General features: G+C 40.2%; 1 protein-coding gene across 1 annotated transcript in view; it reads left to right on the top strand.

Annotated features, from left to right (window-relative positions):
- Window positions 1-2,744, top strand: part of LOC111963846 (collagen alpha-1(V) chain-like) — a 157,004-nt gene extending 154,260 nt beyond the window's left edge. Inside the window, 1 exon segment of the mRNA XM_023987395.2 lies at window positions 110-2,744. Coding sequence (XP_023843163.1) covers window positions 110-256 — 147 coding nt within the window. The 3' untranslated portion in view covers window positions 257-2,744.
- The last annotated feature ends 17,307 nt before the right edge of the window (window positions 2,745-20,051 follow it).

Raw genomic sequence — 20,051 nt, 5'->3', positions numbered from 1 at the left:
GGGTGGAAGTGTGTGTGTGTCCTGGGGGTGTGTGTAAGGGTATGTGTGGGTGAGATGTTCTTARCACCGAAGCATTTTCTCACAATGTCCCTCTCCCTCTGTTTTCCAGTTGAAAAAGGGCTATGAAAAGACAGTACTTGAGATCAACACACCAAAGGTGGAACAGGTGCCTTTTGTTGACATAATGTTCAATGATTTCGGCGGAGCCACGCAGAAGTTTGGATTCGAAGTGGGTCCTGTCTGTTTCATTGGCTAAGACTGTTTACTGAACAAAATGGAGAAAATAAAACACCATATTTGTTTTGTCAAAAACAAAACACATGAAATGAATAGGACAATTTTGATTTGTGTAAAACATTCTGTGTTCACTAGCAACAAGTATAAATAAAATACAAAAAATTCAAGATGAGAATACTAGAATACATTTCTGTAGGATTTCGTAAGAAATAATAATAATAAAAAAGAGCAACCTTGCATCCTCAGTGTGCCTTCTCTATCACRTGCAAGTTTTGAAACTGGATAAGTTAGATACTACCGACCCCTATCTTCACCCCTGACCTGTATCTCCGACCCGAAACCTCCACCCACTCCCAGTGCACTTGATGTAGATCCAGTCTGCCTGTCCAACGCACCCGAGGCAAACCTTTACCTGGAATTCCACTGGTTTCAGAAGATTGCCATGGACTCCATCTGATTCGGCAGTTTGCTTCATTGTTTTGTTTTGATCAGTTAAAAAAAAWTCATAATAATAATCTCCCTCTTATCTCCCGCTCTGAATATTTTATTAATTCGCTCATTCATTCAWTAATTTCGAAAGCTTTGTTTTGTGCATAATTGTCTCGCCATTCTTCTGAATGGAGCTTATATATATAAATATATATAAATATTTGTTGTATGTTTGTAAGTACTTTCTGTATATTTTTCCTGGTAATGTTGATTGATTCTGGCTTCAAAACGTGCATGTGACTTTTTAGGAGATGATGGTTTTTGGAATACATCAAATTTGCAGATACTGAAGTGAGGAATTGAATGTGTAAATTGGAGAATAGATGAGGAATGCTTGTTTTGTTGCTGGTTGTGAAGCACACCTAATTGTAATTTAAGAACCGAATGAAAATAAAAGTTGGAGAAAAAAAAACTCTGCATTACTATATGAGAGTTGATTTGCAGAAAACAAAATGTGTCAAGAAAAAAAATACACAAAAACATTCCTCCTCTTTTTGTGTCCTCCTGAACGAAGTGCCTATTTTGGTGGCATTTGGAGATTTTATTAACTTAATAAACCGTCTTTTTACGTCATTTTTTCCCCCAATAATTCACTATCTCTGATCTATCAACCTATATATGCAACGTGAGATGTCACATTTCAATGAAGCACAAGAAATCAAGAATTAGGTGCTATTTTCTCTCCTCTGTGGTGCTATGATATTTTCTAGTTTGTTATTTTGAAAAGTACAGTAATCTGATGGTGGTGATGTTATCCTGTTACCATGACTACCCGTCCTGCCTCTGWCCCTCTTAGCCATTACCTCTGGCCAAATAACATCTTCACTGCATTCTTATTTATGTCCAGGGGTGTTTTAATGCATGCCAGTTTGCTTCGTATTCATTCATAGATCAATGCAGTATTTTATTTTATGTACTTCTCTGCTTCCAAGGCCCACTTAGTAACWACTCTACCAGTGTCTGATCATACTGCAACTTACTTAGAATGTGTTAATTGAAATAMGATTGTACTCGAATGCCAAATGTGGGTCTAATTTATCGAACTTTCTTAGATGTCTTTAAAAAAGAAAGTAGAAGCGATACTGCAATGTTTCCATATCATGGTTCCAAGACTTGGTGCATTTTGTGAATGGATCTCAGTGTTTGGTGTTATGTGTAATGGATMATCTTTTTCCACTTCGTCAAGCTTTTTCATCCTTTCCTTTTTCGGGGGTGGGGTGGAGGTGACTGGTTTGGAAGGGGTAACCGTCAAGTATTCCAAAGCACATGACCGCGGAACAGTTTGGAATTTTGGTACCTGAAATCCTCAACTCTCTTACCAAAGGTTTTGTTTATACATAGCTTTACGTTTCTAGAGGGCCAAGAATCGACTACATAGTTTGAAATCCACTATTTTTGAAAATGTTCAAATGTTCAAATGATGATTAAAATCAGATGTATCATATAAAAATAAAACATCGAAAACAAATAAAAAATTTAATGAATAAAAGGAAAAATGTAGTTTAGTTCATCAGATTAGCCAGTTTAAAGGAAGAAAAGCCAGATGAAAAGCTTGTTTTTGTATTGTTGTTTGGGACTTCTGATTTACCTGTTGGTTTACTTCCTTTAGCCCCTAGTTATCCCCTTTGTACAAACTATGCACTCTGCCTGCTTTTTACCACTGCAACATCACCACTTTTTACTGTCCTGCATAAGTAGCTTGTTTTTTGTTAAGTTTTACCGTTTTTACCTTCTAGATATGTGACTTGAAACATTTCTGTTAAAATAGCTGAATACACTCATTGATAATCRTTTTAAAATTTTCATTTCGATAAAGCATACCAAATTTAACATTTTTGCTCTCAATAAAAGGACAAAACAATTTTGTACATTTTCAGAACCAGCAGTCAATAAAGTTTTTTATTTTTGTTTTTTGTTTTACATTTGTCTGTTCATTCATTTGTTTTTACGGTCCTGTCAAACCTGTGTAAGAGAGGATAGAAGATGGTGTTTTTGTCAATAAATTCAAGTTTACTGTGGTCACCCACTCTTGTATGTCTTTTGAAGCATTAAAACCTATCTGTATGCATGAAATTGTAAGGTTTTCTTCTCTTGTTGTTATGCTTTAGAAAGACATGATCTCAAACCCACTTTTTTTATAGAAAAATAGGTAGATTTGCWAAAATGTATGCTAWATTGAAAACGGTCATGTCCATAATTGTGAAGTGTAGCGAGAATGCTAATATTGTAATTCTCTACCCAAATCCAAGGTTCATTTGTAGGATATGTATTATATTATTGAAAAAAATACATGTAAATTGATACCATAGTGTTACTGGAAGGCCCCCTCTTTATCTCAGAAACAGAGATGTATCGTTAATTGGTTTTTAGTCAATATTTGCCACTTGGGTTATGGTAGCCTAACCTGATCCAAAACATAAATGTATGTTTTCTCATTCTTTTACAGATTGACTTTCATCAACTCTGCGTACAGAGTTAGATGGTGAATATTGTACGTTTTTAGTCATAGTTGTTGATTTTAGAATCCACAGCTCTTTTCAGACGGAAGCGCTGAAGGACATTTATACCGCGATTGGAAATGAAAGTCAATGTTCTCGCGGTCGCGGACACTGCATTCACGGTAAAAGCTGGGGAGGTCGGCTCATCGGAAATGTCCTTAATATTTTTGCGCGGATCTTCCACAATACTTCGGCAATACTGATTGAATCCAGCCCTTAGAATAAGTTCTTGCAAAACAAACCGTGTTTATAGTAAGTGAAGTTCCACCATTTCTAAAATCCTTGTTCTGGCAATCTGATTACTTCTGAAAATCTTTGCTGTGTATTAATGTGTTCCACCACCTCCACCCCTCATTATCCACCCCTCATCCACCCCTTATTACATTTGCATACATACACACATACAGTATGCAAAGGCTTCCAGGGACGTACTGTAGCTGGAGTGTACATGATGTGTTTCTGCATGCATGTTTGATGCAGTGTTTACAGGGTGGATGTATCTGCATGCATAATACTGTATCTACAGGAGACATACTGATACTGGGTAAGCAAATAGAGTTTCAAACAGAACGACATGCAGAGTTACTTACTCCCTCACTCTCATCATCTCTTCATAGGCCTGGTGCTTAACTTTGAATTCGCTTTGGCTTTCCATTTAGTTTGTTGGTCTTTCAGCTTTCTTACAGGTTCGTAAAAAACGGTGTTATTAAAAAACGGTGTATTCCTTTTAATCCTTAAGACTCTAAACCTAAGTAACATAATACAAAAATCCCCAGCAGAATTTGTCAGTTTACTTCTGTTTGTAACGTCAACCTTTGTCTGTAGCGTCCAAACCGTTTGGGCTATTTTTTCTGTATTTGTTTKAACCATTTATGAATGTGTTATTCAATGTGTTTCTATGGGCGATAATAGTAAAGGTCAAATTCAATATTTTTCATCTTTTTTTATACCTAAAGGGGCCTTAGCATTCACTCTCGACCCCTCTCAAGACCTCTTGAACGTCATGGCAAAATGTAGATTTCCGCCTAAATAGACATACTCAAAAGTCATTATTTTTCATGAGATGGYCATAAACAATAACTGGTAATGCTGCATAGTTCTAGAACGGTTTGGAACTCACTTTTCTGGTAAACATAATTATACATTGTGTGAGATACTCACTTCTGAAAATATATATACCGGTATGATTGTTTACCTATTCGACAAAAGTAGGGGAATCGACAATCAAATGATAAACGACTTRCTATATGACTTCACCTCTCTTACAGCTGTAAAATAAATAGGATCATGTTTAGTGACAGTACAAATTTGGCCCTATTTCATATAACTGACRACAGAGCATTTTCTGCCAAGCCTCCTCTGAGCGACGCAGAGACACCATTCGAATGTCTGCAGACTCCTTACAACTTCAGCTTTAGCCACAACGTGATTTTGTCCCTCTGTGACCAAGAAAAAGTGGTCGTGTTTCAATTCTATTAGCATTATTTCGTATTTTTTTGTATTATTTTCATGTTTTTTTTTGTTAAGAGCTCTGAATCCAGTTGAGAATATCACAGTGACATGAAACCATGATTGTTGAAATTGCTAGACTGTCCCCTTTAAGATGCCGTCTCCCAGGCTTTGTCTGTACAGGACAGAAAATGTGATACRTCACTCCCTATGCAAATGTGGGGTGTGAAACCTGACACTTCCGCTCCGCTGACAAAGTGGTAGCGGAAAAGAGGACAGATGGGGTTTTCTGGCAATATAAGGCACTAGACCCTGCGATATTCACAGAGCGCCTTGTTAACAAAATGTCAGTCGGGAACAGGTCCAGAACCGCTCAAATTCCCCTAAATTGGGGACTTAGCGTCTAAGAGGTTGCATCCTCTCCTCCACGGCGTTAGTCTCCTCCGATTTACAGTGGTGTCMCGTTTTTTTGTGAGACAGCTGATATTGATAGAAGATTACAATGCTTTGAGATTGGAAGGGTTGGAGGGTTGAGGAGGGCCAGAGTGGGTCAAGTGCCAGTCTGCCCGCCGGTAGGAAATTAAGACGGAGAGGAAGGAAACATATATCAAAACATTGGGGTAAATGCCCTGAACCGATGGATCTTTGGGCAACAGAGACAGAGGCAGTCCACTCATTCATATATTCCCCAACTCTGGCCACGTACTAATGACCTACTTGCATAGGAATCAGACAGAAGAGAGMGGGAGTGAGAGAGAGATAGAGAAGGACGGGGTGAGAGAGCAGGATGGAGAGGGGGAAGCAGGCAGTTATGATACAGTTCTSATGTTAGGATATCTATATAAGCCTCTTCTACCCTGCCTGTAGCTAATGGAGATATTGGGATCCTGTATTGTAGTTGGAGATGTCAGATCCTGTAGCTATCTGATTTGATTACGGCGAGACCACCCATGGTATTGGTGTGAATGGTGGGATGATAGTGTGTGTTTTGAGGTGATGTAAGAAATGAGAATGCTCAATTCTTATCTCCATGTCTTATCAATATTTACTATGTTTAATATGGCAATTGCACTGTTCAACTTGATCAGTGGCACATCCCCAATGGCATTCTATGGCAAATKAATTGATTCATTATGTACACCATAGCCTACTGATAAATATATGTATAAATAGTAACTATTTCTATGCTGGTATATATTGTATGTTGTACCTCTTATTTAGATGAGGCTCCCCAGTGTCTTCTTTGTCTTGTGTTCAGAGCAGTACCATCTCCCAAACGGAAGAAGACAAGATGGGAGAGGAGGGAGGAAAGGAGAGGAGGGAGATAAGGGAGTGTGTTTGATGTGTAAATGCACGACACACAGTCGGCTTGTGATGTTTTCCCTACAGAAATGCAGGTGAATTACACATGAGTTTGGGTCAAAATTAGAACCTTATTCAAATGGGGGGGTATAGTATCAGATCATCATTAGCATGAAACGAATGAATTAGCCTACTCTCTCCCTCTCTTTCCTCTCCTCGTTTGTTACTGTCATGGAGCACACACACATCTTTGACAAACAGTACATCTTTAAATTCTCTTCCTGTGAACTGGAGACAGCACCACACTCCCACCGGAAGACGTGAGACGCTCAGAAGGTCCTGGTGTTCTAGACGATYCGAGAGGTGGTAGCAGCAGAGGGAGAGTTATTTAATTATATTCAAGATCAAAGGTTACTGTTGTCATGGCGCTGACACAGATGCTGAGATTGTCCTACAGCAACCATCTGTTACCCTGACACCGAGTGAGCGAGTGATACATTTCAATATTCCAAAAGCGCATATGGATAGTGTTGTGAACTCAGGAAGGCACGTCTGGAATGGAGTGGCAATTATGCATCACACCTGCCCAAAGACAAGGTGAAGCAGGAATCATCTGACATAATGGGAAGCGATACAGTAGATGCCAACTCTTCCCTCTCAAACATCCATAGCTGTGGACTTTTATTTCATTATTGGTTCTAAGGGCTAGGGTTAGGGTTAGGGTTGAACTGGGATGTGTACATGGTTTGTTCAAGGGTGAGTTTGGGTCAGCAGGTTTAAGAGAGGATGTATGGCTCAGTCATTGGTAGTTCGAAAAGCGCTATAGTGATGCTTTGGACTTGTATTTTACCATTATTCCTTGGATCTTTCGGGCCCGTAATTGTTTTCCTCTTCTCTAACTCTCCTTGAATCCATACATCTTTAAAGAAACCTTTAATCAATAAAGTCCAGACAAGGCCATTCTCTCAGTAATGTCGCTTAATTTGCTTTTAGAGTCTAGTATACTAGTTTCCTGATAAAACCCTGAAAGGACTCCATCTCCTCTCTTCTTTATGTCTCTTTCAGATCKCTTGTTTCCTGTCCTCTAATTGTTCTCTTATATCCCGCCTCTCTCCTCCCTCTCTCTCTCTTCTCTCACTACCTCTGCCTCCCTCTTTCTCTCTCTCCTTCCCTTCCCCCTTCCCGTATCTCATTCCATTAAGCCTCCCACCGCCTGTCATTTTGCCCATGTTAACTGCGGTGTCTAATGCCTTCTGCCTCTTGCCTCTCCTCCTGGTGCATGTTTAAGTGTTAAATGTGTCGAGCCTATAGACGTCAATCCACCGATCCCTCCATACGTCCACATACATCCATCAGCCGTGTGGTGCTAAAGTTGAAGTGCTGTTGTCCAGCAAAAACCATAGGCCAGCTATTATCAACCACTTAACCGCCCAGCCCAGCCTCTTGACAGCATTAAGAGAACCTAGTTAACTTCTTATGGCTGCATCCCGCTAACGGGATCGATATGACAACAGCCAGTGAAAGTGCAGGGCGCCAAATTCAAACAACAGAAGTCTCATAATTAAAATTCCTCAAACATACATGTGTCTTATATCATTTTAAAGGTAATCTTGCGTGTTAATCCCACCAAAGTGTCCGATTTCAAATATGCTTTTCAGCGAAAGCACTACAAACGATTATGTTAGGTCACCACCAAACCACAATAAGCACAGCCATTTTTCCAGCGAAATATAGCTGTCACAAAAAGCAGAAATAGAGATAAAATGAATCACTAACCTTTGATGATCTTCATCAGACAACACTCATAGGACTTCATGTTACACAATACATGCATGTTTTGTTTGATAAAGTTCATATTTATATAAAATAATCTGAGTTTACATTGGCGCGTTACATTCACTAGTTCCAAAAACATCAAGTGATTTTGCATAGCCACATCGTTTCAACAGAAATACTCATCATAAATGTAGATATACACAAGTTATACACATGGAATTATAGATATACCTCTCCTTAATGCAACCGCTGTGTCAGATTTCCCAAAAAAATTACGGAAAAAGCAAATCATGCAATAATCTGAGACGGCGCTCAGAACAATAGCCAAATTATCCGCCATGTTGGAGTCAACAGAAACCAGAAAATACATGATAAATGTTTCCTTACCTTTGATGAACTTCCTCAGAATGCAGTCCTAGGAATCCCAGGTCCACAATAAATGCTTGATTTGTTCGATAATGTCCGTTATTTATGTCCAATTAGCTACTTTGGTTAGCGCGTTTGGTAAACAATTCCAAAGTCACAAAGCGCGTCCACTATAACGTGACGAAATGTCCAATAGTTCCATAACAGTCAGTAGAAACATGTCAAACKATGTACTGAATCAATCTTTAGAATGTTGTTAACATACATCTTGAATAACGTTTCAACCGGAGAATTAGATTGACTTCAGTTGAGCGATGGAACGGAGCTGCCTATCACGTGAACGTGCGTGGTCAAAGCATGGTCAGCTCGTGGCAGTGGTGACTAATACCTGTCTCCTTCGGCCCCCCTTCACATTAGAGTCATCAGACAAAGTTCTATTGACTGTTGACATCTAGTGGAAGCCGTAGGAAGTGAATATCTCGCTGTAATTTCAATGAGAGCTTGGTTGAAAATCTGCCACCTCAGAAAAAATCCAAACAGGAAGTGGAACTTCTCAGGTTTTTGCCTGCCATATGAGTTCTGTTATACTCACAGACATAATTCAAACAGTTTTAGAAACATCAGAGTGTTTTCTATCCAATACYAATAATAATATGCAAATATTAGCAACTATGACTGAGGAGCAGGCCGTTTACTCTGGGCACCTCTGTGCACCTTTCATCCAAGCTACTCAATACTGCCCCTGCAGCCATAAGAAGTTAACCTTTTATACCCACAGCTTTATGCCCATGGTAGCTAATGCCTACAGTATATGGGGTGAATGCGTTCCCAAATAGCACACTATTACCTATATAGTGCACTACTTTTGACCAGAGCCCTAAGGAGTCTAATGTTCTAGAGGAGCGAGTTCGAGGCAGCCCTGTTAGAGATTGACATTTGAAAAGCAAATACTGTTGTATAGTGAGCTGCAAGGGTTGATGTGCAGACAGTCCAATATCGGCCAGGCCAATATAATACGAGAGATAGTGTCCATGTGTCTCTACTGGTTATTAACAAAGACAGCTTCACTGGTATTTCTCTTTGTGCTTCAAATCACCTGTGCTTCTTCTGTTTGTGTCTATTCTCTCCCCCTCTCCTCTTCTATTTKCTTCTCTTTTCTTTTCTTCTCTTTTCGTCTCTCCTCCTCTCGCCCCTCCTCCATCCTCCTCTCCTCCCTCCATCCCTACCAGATGGTATCTGTCCATCTGGGTATAGTGTGGTGCATAGACAAAATAACCGGACGTGGGAGAGAGACATTGAGATGTTAATGAGGCTGGGAAACAGCACAGCGTTGGAGAGAGAGAGGTGTCATTACTGTGGTGAGAACATTGTTAGCTCATTTAGCATGCACAAGCATTAGTAGCCCTACAGCACTAGCGGTAGCTAGAGATTGGATGTAGTCCACCATCGGCAATGAACAAGTATTATGGGGAGGGAAGTTAATAAAAAAAATCTTATAGCAAATATGGAATGAGAGAATGAGAATAATTTGTGGAGCTGAATTAATGTAGCCAAAAAGTGATTTGAAAAGTTAGATAATACTTGTGGCCAGACAATTGGTTCATCCTTTTTCCGATAATACACATTTTTGCACAATGCACTCCTTATTCCTGGGGCATCAAGCAATACAAATGTCTGTTAAGAGCACTACACAGGCACAAGTTTGAAAGATACAGAAGCAAATGAGAAGCGTCTGCATTAAAGTACGTGTCAGTCCATTACCTGCTGTAGGCTATGAGGGAAAATCGTATCAATACTGGTATTAATATAAAAGTCAATATGAGTCTGCTGTCCCTCCTCTCCTAGATGGTGGAGAACATACTGTATCTTGTATCTGCTGCTGCTTCTGCACATATAATAGAATCAAATAAACCACCCTGGTCTCAATGACTAGACGTAACATAGTAAACGTAAATCTGGGACACCCATAACGTATGATATGTTACGTTTGGTATGGATACATAAGACAAAAGGTCAGTACTGGTGTGTAGTAAAATCACTGGAGAAGCCAAGCCAGAAAAAAAARCCATATTACAACATATTTGTTGTGATAATTGYRTTGTTTGCTCTATAACCTGTTAGTTCATATGCCTTGTGACCGTKATATATGCCTTAGGCCGAGACACAGTGGCAGAATRAATTCAMCCACACCTTTGTTTCATCACAAAACCGGAGAGCAACCTCTGTCCGGTGAAGTCCATAAAGCATATTGCATGTAACAAACAGTCAGATGACCTTCAGCATGGCCAAGCAAGATTTACAACCATAGAGAGTTACTGCAAGTCACAAAGTATTAAACAGGRGCWGCCTCCACTAYTCCAGCACCATTTCAACTGCAACATTTCAACATCATCAAATCACCTATGCTTAGTGTAATAGAGTGAAAACCATAAGACACCAACAACAGTTAAGTCCAATCAACAAATCAAATCTTTATTTGTCACATCTGTCAATACTTATAAGCCATTTAACCAACATTGCAGTTTGAAGAAAATCCCTAAAAAAGTAAGAGATAAGAATAAAAAATAATTAAAGAGCAGCAGTAAATAACAATAGCGTGGCTATATACAGCAGGTACTGGTACAAGGTCAATGTGTCAATGTGCGGGGGGCACCGGTGTCGAGGTAATTGAGGCAATTATGTACAATTATGTACAACATAAGCTATTGATGTGACTGTCCATGGTTCTGATTTGTGTGTGTGTGTGTGTGTGTGTGTGTGTGTGTGTGCGTGCGTGCGTGCGTGCGTGCGTGCGTGCGTGCGTGCGTGCGTGCGTGCGTGCGTGCGTGCGTGCGTGCGTGCGTGTGTGTGTGTGTGTGTGTGTGTGTTCATTCGTTTGTTCATGTTGACTCACCCTACTTGTAGAGAAACGTCAATTCCATCCTCCTCTCTTTCATGTAGACGAAACGGTCTATGACTGTCATACAATACATGCTAAAATGCTTGCTCGTAAGCATAACTTCCTTTCATGGGCAATGTTAGCTAGTTAACATAAGTAAAACCACAAGTCCAAATCCCTATCGCCATACATGGCTAATTTAGTAAAAGGACAATTTTAGCTAGCCTGCCACCGGAGGACACCAACACAACGAGATGCAACAATTCAAGTYGTTTCTGTCGATTATGTATTTCTCTGTGATAGGAGTGAAGCCAAATCCAAAACGGGCTTCCCTTGACAGTTTTTTTTGGTGCACCAGGACAATTCACAGTTGAGCTCACTCAGTTTAGCTCAACGCTGATTGGCTATTATTTTATTTTATTTTTTTATCAAAGGATGCCAAATGCTCGCTGCCTTCCCTTGCATTCAATGCTATGGGCATCAACAATGTCATACTTTTTATGACCAGACAGCATCATATAGATGGCCTACGTATACAGTACAGAGACAGATGGGCGGGGTTTCACTCGCTCGGATGGTTTCTCCAGTGAGATACATTCAGCCTCTTGCGAATTGAAGCAAAATTATGAAAACACAGAGACAAAAKACATATTTTTTTCTTTCATTTTCTTATTTTCTTTGTAATTTTTCTTTGTAAAGCCTGGCTTCCCTTGGCATCCATGAATACATGCCACCGCAGAAGGTTACTTAAAGATGCACAATACAGAAATCTCTCCACCATTTYCTGGTTGCTAAAATAGTAATAGTTTCCCCTAATTTCAGTTTATGTGACCAAGCAAGAAAGTATAGTGTAGAGAATCATTGTACAATCTAAATCGCTGTGAAATATATTTTCCATAAGCAAAAATAATGTATTTTCAGCTGTTTGAAGCTGGTGTACAAAACCGGAAGCAAAATACGTTGAATCAAAACTTAAGAACTGGAAGCATAGAAATAGCTCACATAGAACAGATCTACCGCTTTTTAGACTTGCTTTCAATGCRAATGACATTTCTATGTGAATTTGGTCAGGTCGCTCCCAAGTTGCATATTGCAGTTTTAAGGCAAAGATGAACGTGAACATCTAGCAACCCAAAGGTTGTGTGTTCTCATCATGGAAAACTTTAGCATTTTTGTAACAACTGACGCCAGAGATGAGAAGCAGGTAAAGAGAGTGAACATTTMATTTACACAGACATGGAACGGGACAGGACCAGCGTCAGAACCGGGTAATACAAAGACATACRACGATTAATCCTGAAGCGGGGAACAGAGCTGGGGAACAGACAGATATAGGGGAGGTAATGACACAGGTGATTGAGTCCAAGTGAGTGCAATGAATCGCTGATGCGCGTGAYGAGGGAAGCAGGTGTGCGTAATGATGGTGGCAAGAGTGCGTAGTGCTGGGCAGCCTGGCGCCCTTGAGTGCCAGGGAGGGAGAGCGGGAGCAGGCGTGACAATTTTAGCGAATTAGCAACTACTTAGCATGTTAGCTAACCCTTCCCCTAACCTTAAACCTTTAACCTAACTCCTAACCCTAACCCTAACTCTAACCTTAACGCTAACCTTAACCCCTAACCACCTAACTCATATTAGCCACAACAAATTTGAATTGGTAACCTATCATACATATGTCAGATTTGTAACATATTKTACATATCCAACAARTGGAATTGTTAATCACCCGCAACCCGCATTCAGAATGATTGCCAGGGTAGGGAAGACTGCATACTTAGACTATCCCAATCATGYAAACTGGAACAACAATCTCGGGTGCAATAAATCCAACCGATTGATTTAGTTCAGAATACTGTATTTTACGTGTCTTTGTGTAACATAACATTAATCAACCAATCCATGTGTAACCGGTGTGAAATGGCTAGCTAGTTGGCGTCACTCGCTCTGATACCTTGAAGTAGTTGTTTCCCTTGCTCAGCAAGGGCTGTGGCTTTTGTGGAACAATGGGTAACAATGCTTCGTGGGAGGCAGTTGTTGATGTGTGCAGAGGATCCCTGGTTTGAGCCCAGAGAGGGACGGAAGCAATACTGTTTCATTGATGCTGTTGACCCGGATCACTGGTTGCTGCAGAAAATGAGGAGGGCAAAAGGGGGGTGACTGTAACTGGTGTGAAATCGCTAGCTAGTTAGCGGGGTGAGCTCTATTAGCGTTTCAATCGGTGACGTCACTCGCTCTGAGACCTTGAAGTAGTTGTTCCCCTTGCTCTGCCAGGGCTTTTGTGGAACGATGGGTAACGATGCTTCGTGGGAGGCAGTTGTTGATGTGYGCAGAGGGTTCCTGGTCCGAGCCCAGAGAGTGACGGAAGCAATACTGTTACACATGCAAAAACACAGATATTACAGTAAAACAAACTATTATGAAAATCTCCCTGCAATAGAGCATCCTGGGAAATGGTATATATGGTTCTCTGTAGAACCCTTCTTGCCTTCCAAAGAMTCATCAAAGAACCTTTATCATCCAAATAACCGTTTTTTTTGGAAGAAAAGGTTCTACAGTAGGTAGAACCCTTTGCCTTACAAAGAACCCTTGTCTTCCAAAACTGTTCTTGGTAGAACCCTATCCCTCTGCAAAGAACCCTTTTGGTACCATATGAAATGTAACATATCATACTAAATGGAGGAAGAATAAACCAGGTGATAAAACCATTTCAGTGTTTGTGCACTTAACTGAATAGTTCATGATGTTGGCTTAGCTGTCTGCCAGAGCTTTTCACATCCCCATCTTTGCTTTTATCTGCTATTAGAGTGTAATAGCAAATTATAAAATTCTGTGCAACCCTAAAAGACACATTCGCTTGCAGAGCCTACCTACACTGTACACACTTAAGCACACAGAAATCCCAAAGCATACCACATACAAACCTATGCATTCACCAACCCTCACGCACACAAACACACACCCACACACGCACACACACACACACACATTGAGGGAGKCAGTATTCCCTCCCATACATCACATTGAAAGCCTCTCTCTTCTCAAGGCCGGGTTCTATACAGGAGCAGCTCTTGATTTCAACGTGCCAGAAAGCAGCCTTCAGCCTCCTTGAATCTGCCATGACTACACTCCCTGCTGCTGAGATTTCACTGGCTGTCATCTCTCAACGCCATTCACTTGATTTGTATTCTCTAGCACCTCTGTGTGTCATCTGACTATTATGAGATATCCTTTTTTCTTACAATGTTAGAAGAAGAAGAACCTTTTTCCCCGCAAGGGAACTTCTTTTTGGAGTGATTCAGAAAATAAAGAAATGACATAAACATAGTAGCTAGAGGGCTACACACAATAGACCTAKCTACTAGGCTGAACTTGGTTACGCAAACAAAAGAGGACAGGATGATATAACACTACATTAAATAACCAGTTATTTGTTCTTCCTCCCATTTTCTTCACTGACACATCAGTTTGCCCTCTTCTGTCTCCGTTTTGGTTTAAACCTGAAACTCACCGAAACGTCAAATATCACCACAAGAAGTTTCCCCTCGAATGCAGCATGCAGCCCACTTTAGAGTCGTGGAGGAACATAGCAGAGAGATATAACCTGCCCTCGATTCCCTCCCTATCGATCGTTCCCTCCACCGTGTCACCTCAGACCCCCCCACGCCCTCCTCCACCACCACTGTATATAAAACAAATAAGAGACGGAATTATGGTTGTGTTTACGGCCTTTCTGAGGGCAGAGGATGTGGCGGTAATTCATCACTGTTGTATGGACGTCAATGCCGTGCGGGGGGGTCACTACCATCCTCTGATTAAACATCAGGCTGAGATGGTGTCATACTCTGGGGTGCCAAGGTGAAGGCCGGCCAGCCCACCACAGCTTACTAATGCTGCCTATCTAATGTTGTTCTACAGCCATATCCTCAAAATGGCATTCATAAACACCTCGTAGAAGGAGGATCTTTAAGCATTTGACTTTAGAAAAGCTTTGAATTACAGTGAAAACGAATGACAGTGAATACAGTTGAATCATTACGTAATCACAGGGATCGTTGTTGATTTAACATTCACCATGTCTGTTATAATCCTGTCATATATTATGCTAGTTATGGGCCAATAGGCCATGGTCATAAGTAGTGCACTATTTAGAGAATAGGGTGCCAGTTGAAACACAGACACTGTAGCTGACTGAGGATGGGTGCCAAGGAGAGGCCGGACAGCGCATCTCGGCTATCTAATGTTGGTGCTCCAGCCACATCCTYAAATAGCCTTCATAAAGCATTTCATAAGCATCTCATACAACCTGGTCCAGTCTGTAGATATTTGTGTCTGTGAAGATTGTCTAAAGAATGACAGTGGTTCATTCGTCAGTGATTGAATCTCCATGTTATACTGTATATTGAAATTATGGTCGTTAGATTTGATGATTAATGTTACATGAATAGGTTTAGAAAAAAGCGGAATATGTTAAGAAGAAAAGTATTGCCCTTATGGAAAAACCACATGAATTTCACATGATAATTTCACATGATCTCGTGATATCTCATGTGATCACATGTGATTTGATGTGAAGTTAATGTGATAACGTGACTACATGTGAATCAACATGTGACAACATGTGAAGCAAGGTGATAACGTAAAACTACACGTGACAACATTGAAGCACATGATCTCGTGAAAATAATATGAAATAAACGTGACAACATGGGGATGCAAAATTTCAACATGTGATACCATGACACTACAMGTGACAACATTTGAGCACAAATGCCCAGGTGTCAAATGTCATTTGGAATAACTGAGGACGTTTTTAAGACGTTGTGTCATGGTCCACTGGAGGCTTTTGTCTATTTGCGGTGAAMATATGGTAAATCTACATCGAGTTACTGCATTTTTTACAGCTAAAATCAGGTGAAAGGACAGTATGCTACTGTATGCTGATTATTTGGGACTTTTGAACTTTGAACTCGCAACCTCTTGTTTGCGAGCTACCTGAAGTTCCTGCTGCGACACGAGGTCTGTGGACATAGTGGAGATGAATAAGAATACATTTCTGAACTTTGCTTAAAATTGCAGTTAAAGTAAAATTAAATATATACAACAACTTGATGTTATTACTATAAAATGACAGTCTTCTGCTGTATTCTGACTTAAATTAGTGTAAAATATCTAATTTTGTATTATGACAACGCATGGTCCTAAACCACACCTCATTTTGTATCACATTCCAATGATAAAACTGGGGGGCAAAAATATGACGGTATGGTTAGGGTACGGTGTTGTTACCTGCGGTACAAAAAGGTCAAAGGTACACTTCAGAGGTGCACATATGAACTCACATGGTACAGTTCGGTACCTTGTAGGTATAAGGTACGATCGTCACTGTGCTTTGATAGGTKTGGGCAATGTACTGGTGGAAGTATTATAGCTGTTTAAATGTTTGATGGTTATGCAATTGCAACCACCTCCTTTGACACTGTCTGTTCCGCAAACGTGGTAAGAGAATGTGTCAGTAATGAGCTACACTGTGAAGAGGTTATTATGCATTTTCCATTAACTTAATRGCAACGTGTTGCTGTGAATGGTTAATTTCTTAACTGGAAACTACTTTTCAGTAAGTTATTGTAAAAAATCACAATGACATACAGGCAAAATGTTGCCAGTAACCTACAGGACACTTACTGCCACAGCAATCTTGCCAGTCACCTACAGTATCTTCACTGACTCTTCTKTTGACAACATKYACATCACTTGCTGAKTGGCAGCATACTGTAACAGCGGCAGSCTATCAGAAGATTGCAGGAGTGGCTTATTCTCAGTGTKGCTATCAGCTAGCTCWTTTTGGTCTCCCATGAGATGGAATGTCATGACAGTTAATATGGTGTGTTCATAAACATTGATCTAGTAGACTGTCAGTTCTGCAGTCTTGTTCAAAGCTGTCATAAGTGAATGTCAAACCAAAGAATCATAACATATTTCATTTATAGCTGGTCACCATGTAATTGTAATACTCACGTTCCACCCAGACTGTCAGGTCAGTGAGTGTGAAGTATTAGCTAGAGTAAATGAACGTGAAATTGTCAATAACCCACTTTTAACTAGGTGACATTGAGTTATTGAACATTAAACAACTTCCTGTGAACCAGCTGCCGTGCTAGTGATGTTACGTTTGATATCGGAGCTTTATCGGAGCTCAAAATTGCTAAGCAGTTTACTTCGATGTAGTGTGCCGATGCTTGTATCACTTCATCAGAAACAGAAGGTTGTCGAACGACCACCAGATTGGTTTGGTAGAAGACAAAAAAGGCTACCCTGCGCATGTGTTACGGCATGTGCGATGTAATCTATAATAATTTGGCTGTTCTAAATGATTTTGACCAGCRGGTGCCACTAATGTACAATGTGTTGATCAAAGCCTTGCGATACGAACCTATCTTCGACACAATTGGCTGGAACATCTCATTTTCCCATCACTAGAAAATGCCCAGTAACCTCTTAAAACAGCGCAGCTCTTAAATATCACAAGTTCCTACAACAATAACCAAACTGACAATGCTAACAGAGGTGTTAAATCTTCATGAATATAATTATAAAACCACTTAAACTGGTACAACATTTATACTGGCGGTTAGACMATGACCACATTGCCCCCACCTATATTTCARATTGCAGTAATGATTTTACCTAATTCTGCGTTCTTAACCAAGTGGGAAGTGGGATTTTCAAATAAAATCACATTTTATTTGTCACATGCGCTGAATGCAACAGGTGTAAACCTCAMTTACAAGCCCTTAATTCTTAAGGATCCGCCCCTTTTTTCCAATTTTTGCCTAAAATGACATGCACAAATCTAATTGCCTCTAGCTCAGACCCTGAAGCAAGGATATGCATATTCTTGATACCATTTGAAAGGAAACACTTTGACGTTTGTGGAAATGTGAAAGGAATGTAGGAGAATATAACATCTGAGAATATTAGATCTGGTAAAAGATAATACAAAGAAAAAAAACATTAGTTTTTRGGAATKTTTTTGTACCATCATCTTTGAAATGCAAGAGRAAGGCCATAATGTATTATTCCAGCCCAGCTGCAATTTAGGTKTTGGCCACTAGATGGCAGCAGTGAATATGCAAAGTTTAAGACAGATCAAATGAACCATTGCATTTCTGTTCAAAATGTTGTATCAAGACTGCCCAAATGTGGAAAATTGGTTTATTAATAACTTTAAGTTCAAAACTGTGTACTCTCCTCAAACAATAGCATGGTATTCTTTCACTGTAATAGATACTGTAAATTGGACAGTGTAGTTAGATTAACAAGGATTTAAGCTTTCTGCCAATATCAGATATGTCTATGTCCTGGGAAATGTTCTTGTTACTTACAACCTCATGCTAATCACATTAGCCTACGTTAGCTCAACCGTCCCGTGGGTGTGACACCGATCTGTGGAGATCCTTAAGGGCTTGTAAGTACGCATTTCACTGTAAGGTTTACACCTGTTGTATTCGGCGCATTTGACAACAACATTTGGCTAGGCTATAAAGCCAATGACTTACCACTGGACCACAGTGTTATAATGAAAACAACAGAGAAAAATCATCACACGCTGCTATTTATTGCTGACCAGCAGATATCATGAATGTGCATTGTGAACAGATAATGAAGCTCAGAGTAATTAACCATTTTTCCGCACAAAAAGCCTCACTTTCCCATGACTACTACAGTACTTCAMAACTGGTAAATTCCCACCTCCCACATTGTTACGAATGCAGCTTTATATTGTATACATTGGGTAGAAAAATGTACCATTATACTAGATTATTTGCACATGTACCCTAAAACGTATTATCCAGTCCCATGTGAATTCCTATATGTACCTTTGAACTTTTTGTACATACACTACCGTTTRMAAGTTTGGGGTCACTTAGAAATGWCCTTGTTTTTGAAAGAAAAGCACATTTTTTGTCCATTAAAATGACATCAAATTGATCAGAAATACAGTGTAGACATTGTTAATGTTGTAAATGACTATTGTAGCTGGAAACGGCAGATTMTKTTATGGAATATCTACATAGGCGTACAGAGGCCCATTATCAGCAACCATCACTCCTGTGTTCCAATGGCACGTTGTGTTAGCTAATCCAAGTTTATCATTTTAAAAAGCTAATTGATCATTAGAAAACCCTTTTGCAATTATGTTAGCACWGCTAAAAAATGTTGTCCTGATTAAAGAAGCAATAAACTAGCCTTCTTTAGACTAGTTGAGTATCTGGAGCATCAGCATTTGTGGGTTCGATTACAGACTCAAAATGACCAGAAACAAAGCACTTTGTTCTGAAACTCATCAGTCTATTCTTATTCTGAGAAATGAAGGCTATTCCATGCAAGAAATTGCCAAGAAACTGAAGATCTCGTACAATGCTGTGAACTACTCCCTTCACAGAACAGCACAAACTGGCTCTAACCAGAATAGAAAGAGGAGTAGGAGGCCCCGGTGCACAACTGAGCAAGAGGACAAGTACATTAGAGCTCAGTAGCCGTTAACCTAATATAAAATGACAGGATTCTTTTTTACAATTTGTGTCAAAAGCACATCTAAAGTATCCTATAGGCTTAAATGCAGTTGCAAGTGAGGCATACCAAGTTAACCTGTCAGGCTTCAAGACGGGTCATTCAACTGAGACGGCTCTTTTCTGTGTCATGGAGGCTCACCGCACTACCAAAATGGACTCTCTCTCCTCTGTTCTTAATCTCCTAGATCTGTCCACTGCCTTCAACACCATAAACCATCAGATCCTCCTCTCCACCCTCTCAGGGCTGGGCGCCTCTGGCTGTGCACAATCTTGGATTGTGTCCTACTTGGCACATCACTCCTACCAGGTGACATGGAGAAGATCTATGTTTGCACCACGTACTCTCACTACTGGTGTCCTCCAGGGCTCGGTTCTAGGACCTCTCTTCTTCTCGCTATACACCAAGTCACTCAGCTCCGTCATATCCTCAAATGGTCTCTCCTATCATTGCTATGCGGGTGACACTCAACTACTTTTCTCCTTCCC

Source organism: Salvelinus sp. IW2-2015, linkage group LG5 (genome assembly GCF_002910315.2).
Source record: "Salvelinus sp. IW2-2015 linkage group LG5, ASM291031v2, whole genome shotgun sequence".
NCBI classification, from domain to species: Eukaryota; Metazoa; Chordata; class Actinopteri; order Salmoniformes; family Salmonidae; genus Salvelinus; species Salvelinus sp. IW2-2015.
Note: the sequence above shows the minus strand (reverse complement) of the source record. Positions and strands in the feature narration are given on the sequence as shown.